Here is an 18,042-nt window from a genome sequence, read left to right on the forward strand (position 1 = left end):
CCAAGGGAAGGGGCTCAGGTGTGGCTCACGGGGTGACTCATGTCTCGCAAGATGAAAATGGCTCAGTCCTGCTCCTAGGGCAGAAGTTTTAAGTGAGGTGATTACAGCCTTGGGGTACACCTGAAGATAAAAGGGGGCACTTACGTTAGAACAGGGAGAGGGGGCTAGTGGGGTGAGTAGACTCAGGATGGCAGCCTACCGTGCAGATAACAGAGCATCCCCTGTCCCAAAATGCCAGTCATGGCAATGTTAAGAGGCCCTGCATGAGACCAGTGGGCTCTAACCACCTTGGTTATCTGTCAAAAATGGAGGAAGGAGCTTTAAAAAATCCTTACTCCTGGATCTTATCCTCAAACAAGGAAATCAGAACCTTACGAGTAGCCTCAGGCTTCCCGATTCACATGCTCCAAGTGACTGTAACACATAGGTGGGATCAGAGGCTCCCTGCATGAATGCAGGATGGGGTCAGCCCCTGCCCCTCACAGAACCCCCAGTGCTTTGTTGAAAACAAGTGCTCCATATGTGTTTGTCAACTGAATGGCAGATGGATTAGTCATCTACCGTTAGTACCCTACAAACTGCCATGCCAGGCTTGTGTTGCTTTTCAACATTCTATTGGTGACTGATATAAGCTGTTTACTTTTTTTTAAAGTCAATTATTCAGTACATCAAATGGATACAACTTCCAGCAGTCGGCCACGTACGATGCATTTTCTGCTGGAATAATTACTTCTGAAAGTGAAAGGTACTAAGACAATCTGGACAATATATTCACGCCAAAGGAAGCTACGAAATTAACTCGCAATCTTTTTGCCACCCCTTCTGGTCATATTTGATGAGAACATTTAGAAATCATTCATTAAATGCCGGCCAGGAACCTTCCAGTGCTATCACTCAAGAAGTTATGGAAATCAGAAACCTCTCCAAGGCAGGAAGGAAAGTCTGCTATGAGAATACTGCTAGCCCTGGCCGGATTTCTCTTCTGTTCGGACCTATCTGACTGGTTGAGCTGTGGGAAATGCTCAAATCCTGATGAATATTATGAAGCGGTGGGACATGAGGGAGGGTTAGGCTGGGGTCAGTGCCACCCAACTGACAGCTGGTCAGTTGCTGTTCAAAACAGTGCTGTCATCACCTGTCGCTTCTCTGAGGTCAGGATGGGGCCCAGCAGACATGTAGGAAGCTAGAAACCTTTACAGGGAGACACGGCTGTCCCTGGGAGTGTGACAGAGACACTGCAGCAAATCAGTCTTCAGAACACGGGAGGTGAGAGCTTTGCTGGGTGAGAGCAGGAGTGGGGGCCATGGGCAGAAAGGGTGCTCCCAGGCCTGGCAAAGTGACATGGTAGGGGAAGACTTCCTTTGAGTTTCAAACGTTAAGACAGGGTCTAGCCAGGGAAGACTGTCTCAGATAGCGTGGAAGGAATCACATGTGCAAAGGTCCAGAAGCAAGAGGGAGCTTGGGGTTCTGGGCAATGGGAAGAGGTTCCCCTTAGCAAGGGGCTCTTTGAGAGGCCTGTAAACAGGCTGGCCTGACTGCGGACAGCCTGGATGAAAAGGTCATTTCAAGTGGAAAAGAGCCAGGAATCCTAGGAAGGGGAGACTCAGAGTGCGGAGGAAGACGCCGGGTTGGCATTGGGCATTATCTCTGTTCGACCACTAACCTCACTTCTAACTCCGGACTGAAAAGCGCAGAGACTCCCCAGATGACTGAGGCATCCATGACGGAAACAGATGGGCTGGGCTCAGATGTGAGGCCAGCGGGACTGAGGGAGGAGGTAAATTCACGTCCCACAGCCGGGGACTCCGGGCCTGGAAAAAGAATCTGTGTGCAAAGGGGAAAGAGGAAAGAGACGAGGAAGCCTTTTGCAGCAAGAGAGCTTCATCACCCACTGGGAGGGAGATCAGAACGAAAGATAGAGGAGGAGGAGGACGGAAGGAGGGAGGCAGCCTACCAGGAATATAATCCACCGTTTGGCATTTTTTCCAAACCCTGCAGCAGAGATTTAAATGACTCAAATTATCCTGTGCTTATTTCTGGATGCCATCCTAGGATTCCTCTGACTCTTGGCCAAGCTGCCACTGCCGCGAGTGACACTGGAAGGAGCTGTCACCTGCCCGTACTGGGGCTCCTACCAGAGCTAGCTGCCACGCCAATCCTTAACGGTATGGCTGTTTTCACAGCTTCACTATTACAGGTGATGTTTTCTGGGAGGATCCTGGCTCTGTGTCCCCAGATCCTCCTGTCTAAAGCCAGGGCATCCAGAGATCTCCTGTATGGGGAAGGAATGGAGGCCCCTGGGGCGCGCTGGGGTCTCTGCCTCGTCATTGCTGGGGGAGAATGAACTCAAACTCCCTGCCTCCTCTGCTCCCCTGATGATTTGGAGCTCCCAGGGACGGGGGAGAATGCTGTGCCCAGAGAGCAGCAGAGGAGCCTGCGGTCCTATAATTGCACCCCATAGCTTTGCAGTTTCAGCAGCCAGGAGCGACCACAGACTTGGTTAGGTTTCTATTCAACAAGGCTCCTGGACATGCAAGAGCAGGGACTGCAGTTTTAAAGGATATGTTTTGGTCAGTGCATTCCCCGCAGTAAAGACCTATTTGGTCTCAGGACAGCAGGCCATGAGAGGTCAATGCAGGCCTCGGGATAGAAGGAGAAGTGAGGCTGATTTATAACATGGCTTTTTGGATATTAAAATGTTAATGAAATTGTTATGAAAAATAAGAACTTGTGTTTTTGTTTTATCCGTTCTCAAGGCCCCAAACCTTTTAAAATATTTATTCCTACTCTTGTTAAAAAAAATTGCTTTATCGTCTAATTTTTTTTTAAATCATTTCCTCCCATCTGGCCTCCCCCACCATGGTGATTTATTTTATCTACAGAAAATATTTGGCCAGGAATCCAAATGTTAAAAGCATGGAAAAATGAAATCTTTGAAAATGAAAATAAATGATCCATTTTTCTTCTTTTCCGAGAAATTGCAGCTCTCCTAAGATCTGGGATCTGGGAAGGAGAGGAAGAGTCTGATTCTGAGTCTCCCTGTCCCAAGAGGAGCTGCCTCTGCTCCGTGTTCACCTTTCTGTCCATGCATGGTGGGGACATTTAAAAAGCACTTCTGGGTGGCAGGGGCCCTTGCCTGAGAAACACAAAGATCAGAGCAGGTGACAGACATGCATAGTGAGCACTGTGGTGAAATGAGACAGGAAAGGACATGTGCCGGATTTCAGAGGCAAGAACTCCAAAGATGAGGGAGGGATGGGATTGTTTCAGAGGCAGGGGCTTTTGAGTAGGGTATCAAGAGGAAAGTAGGAGTTGTCTGACCAGAGAGAGAATCACAAAAGACAGGTTGCACAAACTGAAAACAGGAGCTGAAACAAACTGAAGACACCCAAGAACTGAGCCCAGGGCCTGGATCTTCTCTCCCAGTTGGCAGGGTGGCATCTGGAAGGGTCCCCTGCAGTGACACAGAGACTCTCCTGGCTGCAGTGGAGAAGACTGAGGGGAAGGGGCCGTACTGGGAGGCAGGGAGGAAGCCACTGCCCTGGTTCACTGGAAGGCTGGCCCTGGGCAGCAGTGCTGTGGACACATCAGGCAGCAGGTGTGAAAGACGCAGGAGAGCAGGGGCACCATGACTGTGTTGCCAGTCTCTCTGCCTTGGCTTTTCATGCCAAGAACACAGAAGGCTTCGGGCTTACAGCCAACTGCAAAAGTCACGTGGAGAAGAAAAAACAAAAGCAAAAACCTGTGGTCAGGAAGATGGAAAAAAGGTAGGAGGCATTTACTGAAAAAAAGAAAGGAAACCAAATAGGGAAGGCAGAGGGCCTCAGTTCTGAAAGAGTTTTGATAAGTCACTGCCTGGTCTTTAACATCTGACAGCGGTGCCCTCACTACCTGTGCAGACGGGTGATTCCACTGACAACTTGTGTGTGTGCCTCGAGCGAAACCTTTCCCTCTGGCTTCACACACACAGCTGCTTTTGAGTTTTTACTTTCAGTTGTTTTGTGCGGCTTCTAGAAACCCACTTGAAGCAAGCAGTGAGAAGGCCCGAAGAGCTGGTTGATGTCTCATCCTCCTGACTGAGGCGACGCCTCTACAGCAGCACACAGGCTGTGGAAGAGCCTCAGGGGCAGTGAAGAGCAGTGTGCGCCCTCTGTGTTCCCTCACCCATCCCCTGGCCCCTGGGCTGGCAGCTGCTCTGGCCGCCTGCTCTCCCGTGCCTTCTGCCCATCCGAAGCTCCCCATTACCGTGCTGTTGCAGCCTGCAAAACAGGCTGACAAGTAGGTGACACCGTCTGCCCCACACACCGGAGTGAAGGAATCGGTTTGGCATTTGCAGTTCTTATTGCAGGATGAGTTGGGGTTCAGGGCCAAGCCACGCACTGAGCTGGAGAAGAAGGGAGACACAGAGTCCCTTAGAAACAGGTCTGTTTGCGATGGGACATCCCTAGCAACTGCATGGCGGGGACCAGACACAGGGCACCTCTCGTAGCATTCCACCCCAGCCTCTCTTCCCATCTTAACCCTCCTCATCTTGCACAGACTGGTCCAGGGCCCCAGCAGACTGTGCCTGGAATGAGGTATGAGCTTCAGCTCCTCTCCTGGAGGAGGAAGAAAAGACCCTCTGATCATCTGCACCCCCACTGCCCTCTGGGCTGGTGGCAGCTGGGGCTCAGCCCAGCGTCACCCCTCCCATGATGCCAGCTCTCCCCACCATGGCTGAGTGCTGAACTTCCTCCCCTCTGGTTCTGTCCCGCAGACAGGAAGCCTCATGGTGGTTATGACAGCGTCACAACTCGACTGGCTTCAGTAATTACTGTCTGACTGATTCAGTATCCCAAGAAAACAACACTAGGATGCTTTTCATTTTCTTTCTTGTCATTAAAGGCATAATTACCCAGAGCACACAAACCAAGGAAAGAGAAAAGGCGTGGAGAGGGTGGCTCTGGTTTGCAGAGAGAAAGTGTCTCTTGTTCGGCTCTGTCCCTAGGGCTCAGGGCACCACAGAGGAATAAAGATGATGATGCTTTGTTAGTGACATCCTGGGCTCAGCTGAAGCTCTTCCACATGGTATTTCACTTACCAGGAGAACTCCATGGGCTTCAGGGAGAAGGAAACTGAGGCACAGGAAGGTTGAGTCATGTGTCCAAAGGGACACAGCTCGAGAATGGGGGCAGAGGGAGTAGAACAGCTGCAGGGTGACCACAGGTCTCGCACGTGCTTCTCCCCTTGTCAGTGACTGTGTTTGCAGTCACTACACTGTACTGCATATGAGTGTGAGCTGGGACTGACAGCAGGTGTGAGCCAGAAGGTGACACACCTGGACAGGGAGGGAGGGGACCACGGGGAGGGTTAGAAGAGGCCACTCAGCCGTGGTGCTGGCAAAGAAGCAGAGGGGAATACGGTGCACGAATGACTTATAGATGCACAGAGAGCTACCTCTGTTTTTGCCTCCTTTTCCTGCTTTTGTGGGGGACAGAGCCCTGGCTGTGCTGTATCCTCTGGTTTAAGGGCAAGAGCAGACCTAGTGGAGGATCCTGGCTGTGGGGAGCAAGAAAAGGGTAAGCTGCAGGCCACCATGCTCAGTGTCAGCCTCCAAGCTGGACTCCGTAGGCAGCCTTGGAGTCCTACACAGGCAAGGGGACCGAGTCCAAGACTCTCAGTCCTTCCTGGGTAGGGTCATCGTGATGGTGGTCTAAAGACTCAGGATATGAACCAGGAAACCAGGAAGAACTAGCTAACTTCCGGCTCAACCTCCCGCCCTTCCCTCTGCCTGTTTTATTTCCTTCCCTTTCTCTCTCCAGCACTTGAAAATAATGACAAGGGGCCAGAGCCTGGGAGGGGGATGTCAGCTTCTCATAGGCAAGAAATTACTGAAATCGATTGTCTTCTGTTTAAGTTTTTAAGGCTGAATTCTGAAATATATTTTCATTTTTTCTCTTCCCATCATTCCTAAAGTTCCAAAGGCAGCAATGTGAGTGATCTCCAGGGCAGGGGAATCCCCCCTCCTCAGGGTTCTACTGAGTGCTTTGTGGAAAGAGTCTAATTCTCTGACTCTGGACCTCCACTCAGTAGCTGGAGCCTGCGCTGCCTCTGTAACTCGCGGTGGACAGCCAGCCTTGGAATCCCCGGGCAGACAGGGGAAAAGCTGCCATTTCCCATACTCACCTGTTTCCATAGGGAACAGTAACGCCAGCCACAGGGCCATTATCACAGCCCAGGAAAAGGAAGGAGACATAGCAAGCCGTAGACACCAAGTTGACGAGCATGGCCATTCGGATGGCCCCCAGGGCAGACAGGCTGAGCTTCTTTACCAGGAGGCCACCCAGGAAGATGCCCAGGCAGGCGCACGGGATGGCTGTCATCCCTGGAAGGAAAGCAGGTGGAGGGCCATGAGTGGGAAGGAAAGGCTGATCCCCACAATCCCGAGGCCAAATACTGAGTGTCCCCAGTGATTCCACTGTGGTGTCATTGCGTGGACAGAATGCCAGGGTTTTAATTCTGCCCAAACAGCTCCCAGAAAAAGGCGAGGAATGAAACAAACATCAGTTAACACGCGTGTCATTGCACACATCTGGGAACCCTACTGGACACTGCACAAGAAACACACACAGCTTATGTGGGTACAAACAAGAGCAAAGCCAGACCGGAAGCACCGACAGGCACTCCACACCCACAAATACGATGGAACAGGGATGCATTCTGTGCCTCTCTGGGGTGATGTGGGAGGGGGCCCACCACCATTTGGGTGATTTTCTTTTCCTCTTTAAGGAACAGGAGTGAGGGCTCCACGGAGGGCTGGGTCTGGTTTAACTTGAGGTGACAGAGCTCACCAGTCAGCAAACCATCTTTTAAGCAGCTGCCTCTCAGGATGTAGCATCAGTCAAATCAATAGTTTTGGCATCTCTTGGTGAGTAAATGACATGCATATATATGTTTTTCTCTCTTGCTCATATGCAGAGCTATCTATAAGGCAGCAGGTCCTAAACCTGCTATTTTTGATTCTCAGAGACCCATGGAATTGTAGGAGAACCAAAGGATCTTAGAGCTCCAATCTCCTGTTTGGTTTGGCTCTGTTCTGATTAATTTCATCTACAACTCTGCTTTCAATTACCATGTGTCATTTATCTACAGTGTAGATTATGCATGGCCAATTTTCCAGTCCGGCCTGCCTCTTCCCTGCCAATCAACCAACCTCTAGGTCAATCTACTACATCAACCAGCTGGTATGTGCTAAGGGAATGCAAATTAATTTTAATATTAGAGTAAGAAAATGTAATCAGGGAGGCTTAGCTCAGCAAGAAAATAGCACCAGTCATACTTAAAACAACACACACCTCTGTGTCATCTGCTGTTGTTAGCAAATCTGTGCTTGGTTTCCCTCCCTTGGTACAGAAATAATCTTCACGAGGTAGCCCTGCATGTGTTCATTGTAAGCCACAACCCTTCCCACTCACTCTTCGCTTCTTTCTTTCATTCCTTCCTCCTTCTCTCCTTCCCTCCCTCCCTCTGGGAAAGGTCAGTGAGCCCAGGTGCCCAGGGCTCTGGAGCTGCAATGCACATTCTTGGCAGCCTGGCCTTGTGTCCTTCTCTAGAGAGGACCTGCACCAACCCTGGGGTGCTCTGTGGTTCTCAGCCAGTCTTACTGTTTCCAAGGCTCTCCCTCCTGTCCAAAGCTGCTTCATTCATGTTTTTATTTTCCCTTTTCTTGTTCTTGCTGCCTGTTTTAGGAGGCAGCTTTCCCAAGCACCAGAACCTCTTGGTTCTTTCTGTTCAACCCAGCCCAGTCTCCCAGTGTCTCAGTACAGAACCTGGTAAGGGATGGGCACTAGGGCATCTTTTCTGGAATGAATCAATTAGCTCAGACTGGATCAGTGTGAATGATCGTCAGTGACATCATGCCCACATCCAGAGAGGGGCCTGTGTTTTGTCTCATTTTCTAGCACAGGCCACTGGGGTGTTGCCTAGTGGTGACGGTAACCATGGCAATAATAGGCTTTCAGGCACCTTTCCTCCAAGTCATCGTCAGCCTCCTGCTCCTTCCCTGATGTGTGTGCCGGTCCTTAAGGCTCCAGGTGGTCCTCAGCGCTGCCCCACCAAAACTCCATCCTCATTACATCAACTTGAGCAGACTGGATTCTTTTTACTTTGCTCATAAATCAGCAGCATCAGCCCCTCAGTCATCTGTGTTGTATTGTGTTGCTCTTTTCTGACTCTGCCCCATTTGCTGGTGCATCGTAGGTGGCCCTGAGCCCTATCATGATGCCCCAGGATAACAGCAAAGCCCTATTTCCCAGAGCTACCAAAGGAGCAGCTCCCTAAAAGAACTTCCCTAATGGCCCCTGCCAGCCTCGCCACTCCAAGTGGCTGGAGCTGTGCTGCAGACAGGTGCAGGGAGGGGCGCTGTGCTGTCTTCCTCAGTGCCTGGGTGGACGAGAGAATCTGTAGGCCAAACCCTGCGAAAATACTCTAACAGGGAAAAAACTGGAGCAAGGAGGTAAAATTGGGTTTTTTGACCTTCTGCTCTGAAGACTATTGATTTGTTTGTCAATAGGAAACTTAGGCATCTGTTCTAAAATGGGGCACAATCTTGAGGCTGAAGCAGGTGTGTGGTTTTCATCAAAATGCAAGGTGGAGCAAAGAATCAGGAGGAGGGAGATCAACCCTTCTGGGTGGCAGGGCAAGAACCCAAGAGACTCAGAGAGAGCAAAGAAGTTACCACTTTAATTAGAAAGAGATGTATTTTACCTACCCTCTGTCAGACTGAACACTTATGGCTAATACCTCCCGGAAGCAAAACTTACAAAAAAAAAAAAAAAAAAAAAAAAGTGAGTGGGAAAGACTTATTGCTGAAAAAGGAAAAAAAAAATAAAAAGCATGTGTTTCCCTAGAGGTTCCCAGGGAGGGGAGCCTGCTGCATGGCTCCGCAATGAGGTCAGGGTTCAGTTGTGGTTTGTAGCTGAGATGCTATGTCATCCTGTGACAGTGAGAAAGTTTGAGAGACTAGCCCAGTGAACTGCATTTGGAGATCTTCCTGCGACCATGGCTTAGGCCAAAGTCAGGACATTTCCAGCAGCTCAGAGGCTTCCTGGTTTTCTCTCCTACTTAGTCCTCTAGTCCCAGTGCAATGTGTCTCACTTCTTACCTTCATTAATTGCCCCTCTTTATAACGCCTGTAAGTATGTTCTCATTTGTGCCTTACATCTCTCAACCCTGCAGTTCAGCCACATGGAAGCCTGAATCAAGGTTCCTTTTTCTCACGCTGGGAAACAGTTCACACTGTGTGAACAGTCCATAATTTGTTTACTCATTCTGCTGCTGACAGACATTTGGGTGGTTTCCAGTTTGGAATTTTTTTGCATAAAGCTGCTCTGAACGTTGTTATAGATGCATATACAATGTGTGGACATAAACACTCATTTCTGCTGGATAGACGCCCAGGAGTGGAGCTGAACGGATCTCAGTGCAGGCAGGCAGGCATATACTTTGCTCTAACAGATGCTGCTGTGGGTTTTCCCTGGCGGCTGCATCACTGTGCTTTTCCAGTTGGAGTACAGAGTTCCAGTGGCTCTTCCTCCTCAACAGCACTTGATATCATCGTGGGGGAAAGGTATCAAAGTATCTTCCTGTAGTGTGCACCTAACACTCAGGATATTTAGCCCCTTGGCATTTGCTAATTAGCTATTTTGAGGTGATGGGAGGTGTTAGAGGCCAAGCTAGAATAACATCTCTTCCCCACTGCTCTCCACAGGTCTGACCCCTATTTAGGAAAGAAGATAAAGTTAACCAAAGCTGGCCTGTGGTTCTACATTCAACAGGACTGAGCATTTCTTTCTACTCTCCAGGGAAGTAAGATGAGCTTTCCATCATGGGCTACCCATCCTCAGTCCCTTGCTTTTCTGCAAATCATCTTCTCCTGGCTCCTTTCTCTCTGCTCAGAAACCTGCCCAAGGCTCTCCTGTCCCTCATGTGCAGTACGTGCTGCAGGCTCCTTTCTTCCTCTGTGGAGTGGGGAGCTGCCTGTCTGTTCCTCTCCCATCCAGGGCTGCTCTCCACACTACAGGATGGGCTTTGCTGCTACCACTACACATAGCCTGGGCACAGGATGCCTGTCCTTGTCCAAGCTGGCAGAGACATCTGGGGCCGTGTTTCACTTCTTAGAATTCTCTCTCCCTTGATGCAGATCACCCACACTCTCTCAATTTCTATCAGATGCTGCTAAATTGCTCTGCAGATTCCTTTATGCCCTCAAATTGAGGTTTCATCCCTATTTTTAAAAAACTTATGAATTTTCCTTATATAAATGCACTCTTATTCCTCAACTACCACCCATATGCTGATGCAAATGAATCTCCCTATATATATATATACATACACTTTATATATATATATATATATATATATATATATATATATATATATATTACTATAATACTATACTATTCTGCATTACTCATCCAGATGCCCTCTTGAGTCTACAGCTGAGCACAGCATCTCAGGCATCTCAAGCCCTGCAGTTTCAGCTTTGAGCTCAAGATTTCCCCAGATCTGATCTTTCGCAACTATTTTCACTTTTCACAAATTATGCCACCAGCTGGCAAGGCTGGAAATACAGGGTAGATTCTCCTCTCTCTTCCCTGGCCCTCAATGATGTTGTCTTTGGCTCACTGCTAATCAATATCTAAACTGATCATCTCATCTAATGCATCTTTCTTGTCATGGGAGTCAGAAGGCAAAAACTGCTACAAAGTGAAAATCAAGCTAAGATATGTTGTGTGACCACATTTCTCATCCTGCTTCTTGTGAAGGCAAATTGATTTTCTTAGTGTTCTACCTCAAACAACTGGGAGAAGCTGCTTGAAATATGTTATTGAGAAGAACAATAAAGGCATGCCTGAACCTGGAAAGGAGTGCATTAGTTATGTCTGCATGGAAAGCAGTGGGAGGAGGTATTTGAAATCATTATTGAGACAAACTTTAAAGATATGCCTGGCTCTGGGAAGGAGTGCTACAATCTATTAGTTATGTCTGCTCTGGGCACTGGCATGGGCATGGCATACTTTCTGAGCTCTGTAACTTAACTATGGGTTTCTTACTATCAAGAACACTCTTGCTTTTCTGTGCCTGACAAACACTTACTAAACTTTGAAGATTCATCCTGATTGCTCTCTTCCTTTATAACAGTTTCTTCAAATTTTCTAGTTTAATCAGTCTCTAGACTTCCTGGCCTCAAAGTTTCTTATGCAAATTTTATTTTTTCCCCTTATCATCTTGTTCTGGGCTCTTCAGGACCCTTGTAAATTCTCAGGGCATGACTGACAGGATAGAATAACAGAGGAACACACTCACCAAGCAGCTGATTGGCAGACGAGGTGGTGAGGTTGAACTGCTGCTCCAGGTACTTTCCTAGGAAGGCGGCAAAGCCAGCTACCACTGCAATCTCCATGCAGGCAGCCAGAATGATGCAGGTGAACACGGGGTTGGAGAGCAGGTGCTTGGTGACCTTCGGGATCACTACATGGAGGAAAAAGTGGCAGCAGGTCAAGGGTCAAGGTCACACATACTGAGCTTCCATCCTAAGGCCTCCTGCTTTTTCTAACTCACTCTTGCCGATCTCTGTAAGTAGCATCAGAAGACACCTGGTTGTAAAGGCCAGACCCTACACAGTACAGGTTGTCCATAATTATGAAAATCATGGGTTCAAATCATACACTGGGATTCTGCCAATTACTCTATCTGCCTCTAAAGTGGGGGACTAGCATGCCTTTTCTTACAATTCACTAGAAATACCAAAAGTTTTTAAACAATTGTAAGATGATCTCCACCACCATCATCAAAAAGAGAAAACTTTAGAGTCTGCTTCTCAAAAGAGAAACTAACTTTACTTCATGCAGATAGCCAACATGAACAAGGAGACCCAGCCAGATCCATCTCTGCTTGCAGACTGCCACCATCAGAAGAAGGCTTGCTTCCTGTAGGCAGCCAGGGTGAGCAGGGAGACACAGCCACATAAGCTCCATGCATCCACAGGCGACCATTGGAGACCCTTGCTTCTTTTAGCAACCAGTGCCACCAGGAGAATCAGACACATCCCTGTTTGCCTGTGCCTGTGTGTCTGCTTCCATTGGGGGGAGTCCTCGTGTAGACAGAACTGTGTGCCTGCTGCCATTGGGGGAGTCCTGGTGTAGACAGGACTGTGTGCCTGCTGCCACTGGGGGAGTCCTGGTGTAGACAAGCATGCTGAGAGAAGAAATAGCTCCATCACCACACCCCCTGGTCACTGGGGAAGCCCCAGTAGAGCTGCATGGGTCCAGAGAAGCCCACCCCATTCCCTGCTACCTCCCTGGGAATGTGGTCAGAGAAACCCAAGTGCTCGTCCCTTGTGGTACTCTATACCACAGAGGGGCAGCCAACATGGGAAGTTCCTGGGACCCCACAAACAGCTTGCTGGGAGGAATCCAGGAGAGTGTCAAGATGAATGAGCAAAAGGCATTCTCAGACCTGCAGCCCACACAGAACAGGTCTGGGAGATACAGTCACAGAATAGAATGGAAGTGACACACTTGAAATCTCTAAGAGGATAGCAGATGAAATAAAGGAACAGCTTCATGAGGCTGTAAAAGTAATCACATGAGAAATAATGTCTCAGATAAAAGAAGAAATCACAAGCATAATAAAAGAATTGCCAAGCAATATGGAGAGGAATTACAATGCATGAAGAAGACTCAAAGAGATATCCAGGAAATTAAAAAGTTGATCAAAAGCTGGCAAAAACCACTTGAAAGAGACTGAAGACAGACTTTCAGACCTTGAAGACAGGATCACAGCTAGTGATCATGAAAGGAAAGATCTCTTAAAAATAACAAAGAACCAGGAATAACAATTCAATGACTGAAAGATGACTTAAAGAATAATAAGAGTGATAGATATTAGCAAAGAAGCAGGGGTCAATACAAATGAAATAAAAAGGCCTCTCATAGAACAGAGAATTTCCCAAACATGGGAAAAGGATCTGGCATGCACATAAGCAAGATATATAGAACTCCAACTAGCCATAACCAAAATAAATCTACAGCTAGACATATAAAAATCAACATCCCAGAAATTCGGCACAAGAACAGAATATTAAAATCTGTCAGAGAAAGAAACAAATCATCTATAAAGGAAAACAAATCAGAATCACAGCAGACTTGTCAACACCAACCATCAAGTCAAGAAGAATTTGGAGTGAAGTGTTTCAAATCCTGAAAGAAAACAACCTCCAACCCAGATTGATGTACCCTGAAAAACTATCTTTCAAAATTGATGGAAAAATAAGATATTTCCATGACAAAGAACAACTGAAGGAATTCATGACCACTAAACCAACCCTATAAAGAGTGCTGAAAGGTATTCTGGAGATGGTCATCTTTATCAGGAAGAGCAGCAGAAGCAGATCACCAAACAAAACAGGCAACTGATGAAGAGAAAAAGCGGAGGGCCAACAGCAAGAGGACAGCATGGCAGAGATGAACTGATGCATATCAGTTGTAACTATTAATGTAGATTGCCTCAAATCACCAATAAAAAGAAACACAGGGAGAGAAGATCAAGAAACAAGATCCACCAATATACTGTATACAAGGAACACAGTTAACTGGAAAGGAAATTCATACTTTGAAAATCAAAGGAGAAAAAATGATTGTTACATATGACAGGAGACCAGAAAAAAAGCAAGGGTAATTTGCCCAACAACTGCAGAATGGATAAGATATGGTATTTTCATAAAACAGAAAGCTACCCAGCTATAAAGTGGGATAATCTTGAGGCTCTTATAGGTAAAAGGATGCAACTGGAGATCATGTTCATGGGTGAAATTGTTTCAGATATATGGGTGAACACTGAGTTATCTCCCTAGCATAAAAAACTGAAGGAGTTAGTGAGATCCAAAGAGCACAATAGATATTATGAATGTGATAGAGGAGGAAATGTCTAGGACGGGAGGGTAGTAATCAATATTAATTTCATATTATCTTGTTTTGAATTCTTGTATTGTTTTCATAACTTTGTTAGGTTTGGTTTTGTTCTGTCTTGTTTTGTTAGATTCTACTGTGTCTGATGGTATGGACAGCTATTTCGAAGATAACAGGATGTATTATGATAACCACTGTTGATTTACTATTATCTTGCTTTGAAGTCCTATAATGCTTTCACTCTTTTAATAGATTTTATTCTGCTTTGTTTTGATTTTATTATGTATGATGGTATGGACAGCTATTTTGAAGGAAATAAGACATTATGGTAGTCATTGTTGATTTTTTATCATTTTGTTTTTAAATCCTATAATGCTTTTAATCTTTTGTTTTGATTGGTTTTATTCTGTCATGTTTTATTTGATTTTATTATGTGTAGTAGTATAGATGGCTATTTTGCAGAAAACAAGAGACATCATAGTAGCCATTATTTTTTTTCCTATTGCCTTGAAGTCCTGTAATGCTTTTATTCTTTTTTTTTTTTGATTGGTTTTAGTCTGTTTTCTATTATTTGCTTTCATTGTGTGTGAAGGTATGGACAGCTATTTTGAACCAAACAAAAGATATTATGGTAGCCATTGTTGATTTTCTATTGTCTCGTAATGCTTTCATTCTTTTGTTTTGATTGATTTTATTCTATTTTGTTTTGTTTGATTTTATTATGGGTGAAGGTTTGAACAACGATTTTGAAGACAACAAGAGACATTATGGTAGTCATTGTTGATTTCCTGTTGTCTTGTTTTGAAGTCCTGTGTTGCTTGCATTGTTCTGTTGTTTTGTTCTTAAAATAAAAAAGAGAAACATATATGAATCAGACCTACATCAATATATTTAAGTATGTCATTATGTCTATTACTAAATTGTACAATTACACAGTACATGTGTGTCAAGAAAATATATTTCTTAAACAGTTTCAAGAAAGAAATGAAACTTGAGCCCTTCTAAAACAGACATAAGCCCACCCCAATCTCTCCTCACTGCATCCCTATAAACAAGTCCCCACCAGCTCTCACTTGGGGACCATGGCTGATGCAACTGGGTTGTAGTCAGCATTATTGAAACAGTCATTTCCTATATGGCACCCAGTGGAACCAGTGTAAATAATTTTCCTGCTCCAAACTCCACAGTGGCTGAACCCTACCGTTTGCGCTGGGTCCTTGTCTGCCCTCAGTGACCTGATCAGGCTCCCTACTGCACCCCTTCCTTCTGCCCAGCCCTGCTGGTTCCTGCTATTTCTCCCTCACCTGTACTCAGCTCCTCCCCATGCCATGTCTTGTCCTTGGGGCTCTTGTTTACCACAATGCCCTTCCCACATCTCTTCATCCCCTAGTGCAACCTAGAGGAAGCCCCAGGTCCAGGGCTCTGGGGAGAGGAAAATACTCAGTGGCTGTAAATACCAACAGAGCCAGAGAGCAACTGTTGTTGAGGTCTCACATTTCATTATTTTATGGGATTCCATTTTTCTTAAAGCTTGTGGTTTCTTAAGCCATTAACACTTCCCTTTACACTTTTTAATCCTTTGAAAACAATCATGTGAATTGGATATTTCCACCAGTTAGAATCCTTGCACACAGTCTCTTAGTGATGGTGCATGATGTGTCCAGGCAGGACAGAGAGGGCTTTGGTTGTATGAGAACAACCTTGTCATGCCCACATTTATGCCTTTAAGGTAAGAATTGCCCCTCTGTATCTCTAGGACATTGGTTCTAAGATCCCTTCCCCCTTGGGTACCCGAATCAATGCATGCTCAAGTTCCTAATATAAAATACTATTGTATTTACAGATAACTCATGCATATTCTCCCGTGTGCTTTAAATCACTTCTAGATTACTTCTGCTGTAGACTATACTGTAAACACTATGTAAATAATAGTAGCTATATTATATTATCTAGGGAACGATAAGGAAAAAATCCGTACATGTTCGATATAGATGCAGTTGTGTACCAGATATTTTCAATCTGCAGATGGTTGGACCTGTGGATGCAGGATACTATGCATACAGAAGGCTGACTATATTTATGAAAAAGCTGAAAGGTACCTAACATATCATATATTATGGCCCACCATCATTCTACGTTACAATAAGAAAACACCTTTAAAGTCTTATGTAAATGATAAATTGTGGCACAGGTCATATGTAGGTGAAGTTGTAAAGGTAGTGAACCAATGACTAAAGTTAGGGAAACTCTGTTCCACTGAAATCATGGTGTTGAAAAATACTGGGCATGCAGTACACTCTTTTCCACCGGTGTAAGTAGATGATGTAAGATCCAGCCTTTCAGGTGAAACAGGTACTGTACCAAGTCTTAGAAAAACTAATCCATTCCAAATGAACTAAACAGTCAAACTTTGCATTCTAAGGTGATGAATTAGCCATCTGTCCTAAAGAAGAGAGCTCATTACCCAGGCTCAATCGCATCTCCTAGGAGATGGAACCTCTAAATGGCCCAACTAATTAGAATAAAATAATAATAGAAGATACATAAGTTTTTAATAATGTTAACAGGCAAGCTCAATAAATCACAATGACAGAACAATGGACTAGGAGTTGGCAGATACACAAAACTTAAAATCTATCATCTCTTGGAAAGATACCAAGTTTTAAAAATGAAAAACTCAATAAAGCATAGGGAGGTAAGGATTCTTGGACATAAGGAAAGGAATTTAGCCATGGAAGTGGGCGAAGTGGGGTGACTGGATCCTTGGAAAATGGGCTGAGCAAGAGGCTCCCACACTCCAACTGAGCAGCAGCTAGACCACCTGAGGTGTTGCCTCTGCTGTTTTGAGGTGGTCGCTCGGGAAGGTAAGGCTGGCAGTAAATAAATGCACAAATAAAAATGAAATCAAAACTAAAAAGAGACCCAAATAAGAATAAAGATGGTAAATCAACAACTTTAAATTCCTGGTATTCATACATTTACAACCAGTTTTTATTTTACTTTTTTTGGTACTGAGGATTGAACTCGTGACCTCACACTTGCCAGGCAGGTGCTTGTGCCACTGAGCTAAATCCCCAGCCCTGTAACTGGATTTATTTTAGGTGGACTGGTCTTTATGTATGTTTTGTCTCTCCTTTACAAGGTATTAAACATTTATGACCATCCGGCTTTTTAGAAATATCATTTCAAACAAATGCCCGGAAGTGTTTACTTTTAAAATCTATTTTGAATGTTAAATTTTTCATTGTTAAAACTGTATTATTTTTAAGCATTACACAAATATTTAGAGGCAAGTTGACCGTGTAGTGTTTAAAAATATGGATTGTTTAACAAATATAGGAAATGAATAATTGGGTGTGAACATAGGGCAGTGAAGTCTATTTACAAAAACTCCTTGGATGCTAAGACTCTGCCTCTATGAATCTCTGTTGAGCAAATGAAGGCCAGTTTGCTATAATGTGTGGCACACTGTGACTATATAACGTACTTGGACAAAGGACTGGTTTTCCACAGTAGCAGCGTCAAACTTAACACTATAGAAGTAGTTTGAGTGTCACTGGGTTACCACAGTACATCCTTGGAATAAATGAACCTGTAAGTCCTCTCTGCTTATGTGCTTCGGTACATAAATAACACAGTACTCCATCACTGTACTGTGAGGATTAAGACAGTAGATTCTGGAAGCATTGCCAATGGTGCAGAGCAGCAGAGGACATTCCAGAAAAGGGGTCCTCCAGCATCCTTACATTGTAGGCCCATCTTTTCTGTTAGGGCACAGTCTCTTTAGACTCTGGAGAACCAAGCACCCCAGCCACCACACTCAGTCACAAGTTAGACTACTGTTGAAGATGCTCAACTGAAAAATGTTAGTCTCAGGCTCAGAAATGATTTGAATTGAATCCTTGTATCTCTTTAGGCCTCAGTATCTACTTGACCTTGATCGAGTCGTGATTTGTTTGGAGATGGGAAAGATCTTTGTTCAACAAAGGCAGTGCCAGTTAATGGAATATTTTTATACCTCAGCAAGCATTTTAATTATTCCAAAGGTATTTCTTCGCCTGTAGGAGGGATTCCTTGTCAAGACAAGAGTCTG

The 18,042-nt window shown here is 45.4% G+C and overlaps 1 protein-coding gene across 4 annotated transcripts in view; it reads right to left on the reverse strand.

Moving 5' to 3' along the window:
- Slco3a1 (solute carrier organic anion transporter family member 3A1) overlaps positions 1 to 18,042 on the reverse strand; it is a 279,852-nt gene that overhangs the window by 34,634 nt on the left and 227,176 nt on the right. For all 4 annotated transcript variants that reach the window (XR_010047952.1, XM_063249992.1, XM_063249991.1 and 1 more), the window contains exons 5-7: positions 11,347 to 11,511; positions 6,166 to 6,364; positions 4,246 to 4,384 (exon numbers count right to left, since the gene is read on the reverse strand). Coding sequence is in view for 3 of the 4 variants with exons in the window: in XM_063249992.1 (XP_063106062.1) it covers positions 4,246 to 4,384; positions 6,166 to 6,364; positions 11,347 to 11,511 (503 nt within the window). In the remaining variant the exon portion in view is untranslated. The remainder of the gene's footprint in view (positions 1 to 4,245; positions 4,385 to 6,165; positions 6,365 to 11,346; positions 11,512 to 18,042) is intronic.

This window comes from Cavia porcellus, unplaced genomic scaffold (genome assembly GCF_034190915.1).
Source record: "Cavia porcellus strain 051 isolate PalLab524CR breed Dunkin Hartley unplaced genomic scaffold, mCavPor4.1 scaffold_6, whole genome shotgun sequence".
Taxonomy (NCBI): domain Eukaryota; kingdom Metazoa; phylum Chordata; class Mammalia; order Rodentia; family Caviidae; genus Cavia; species Cavia porcellus.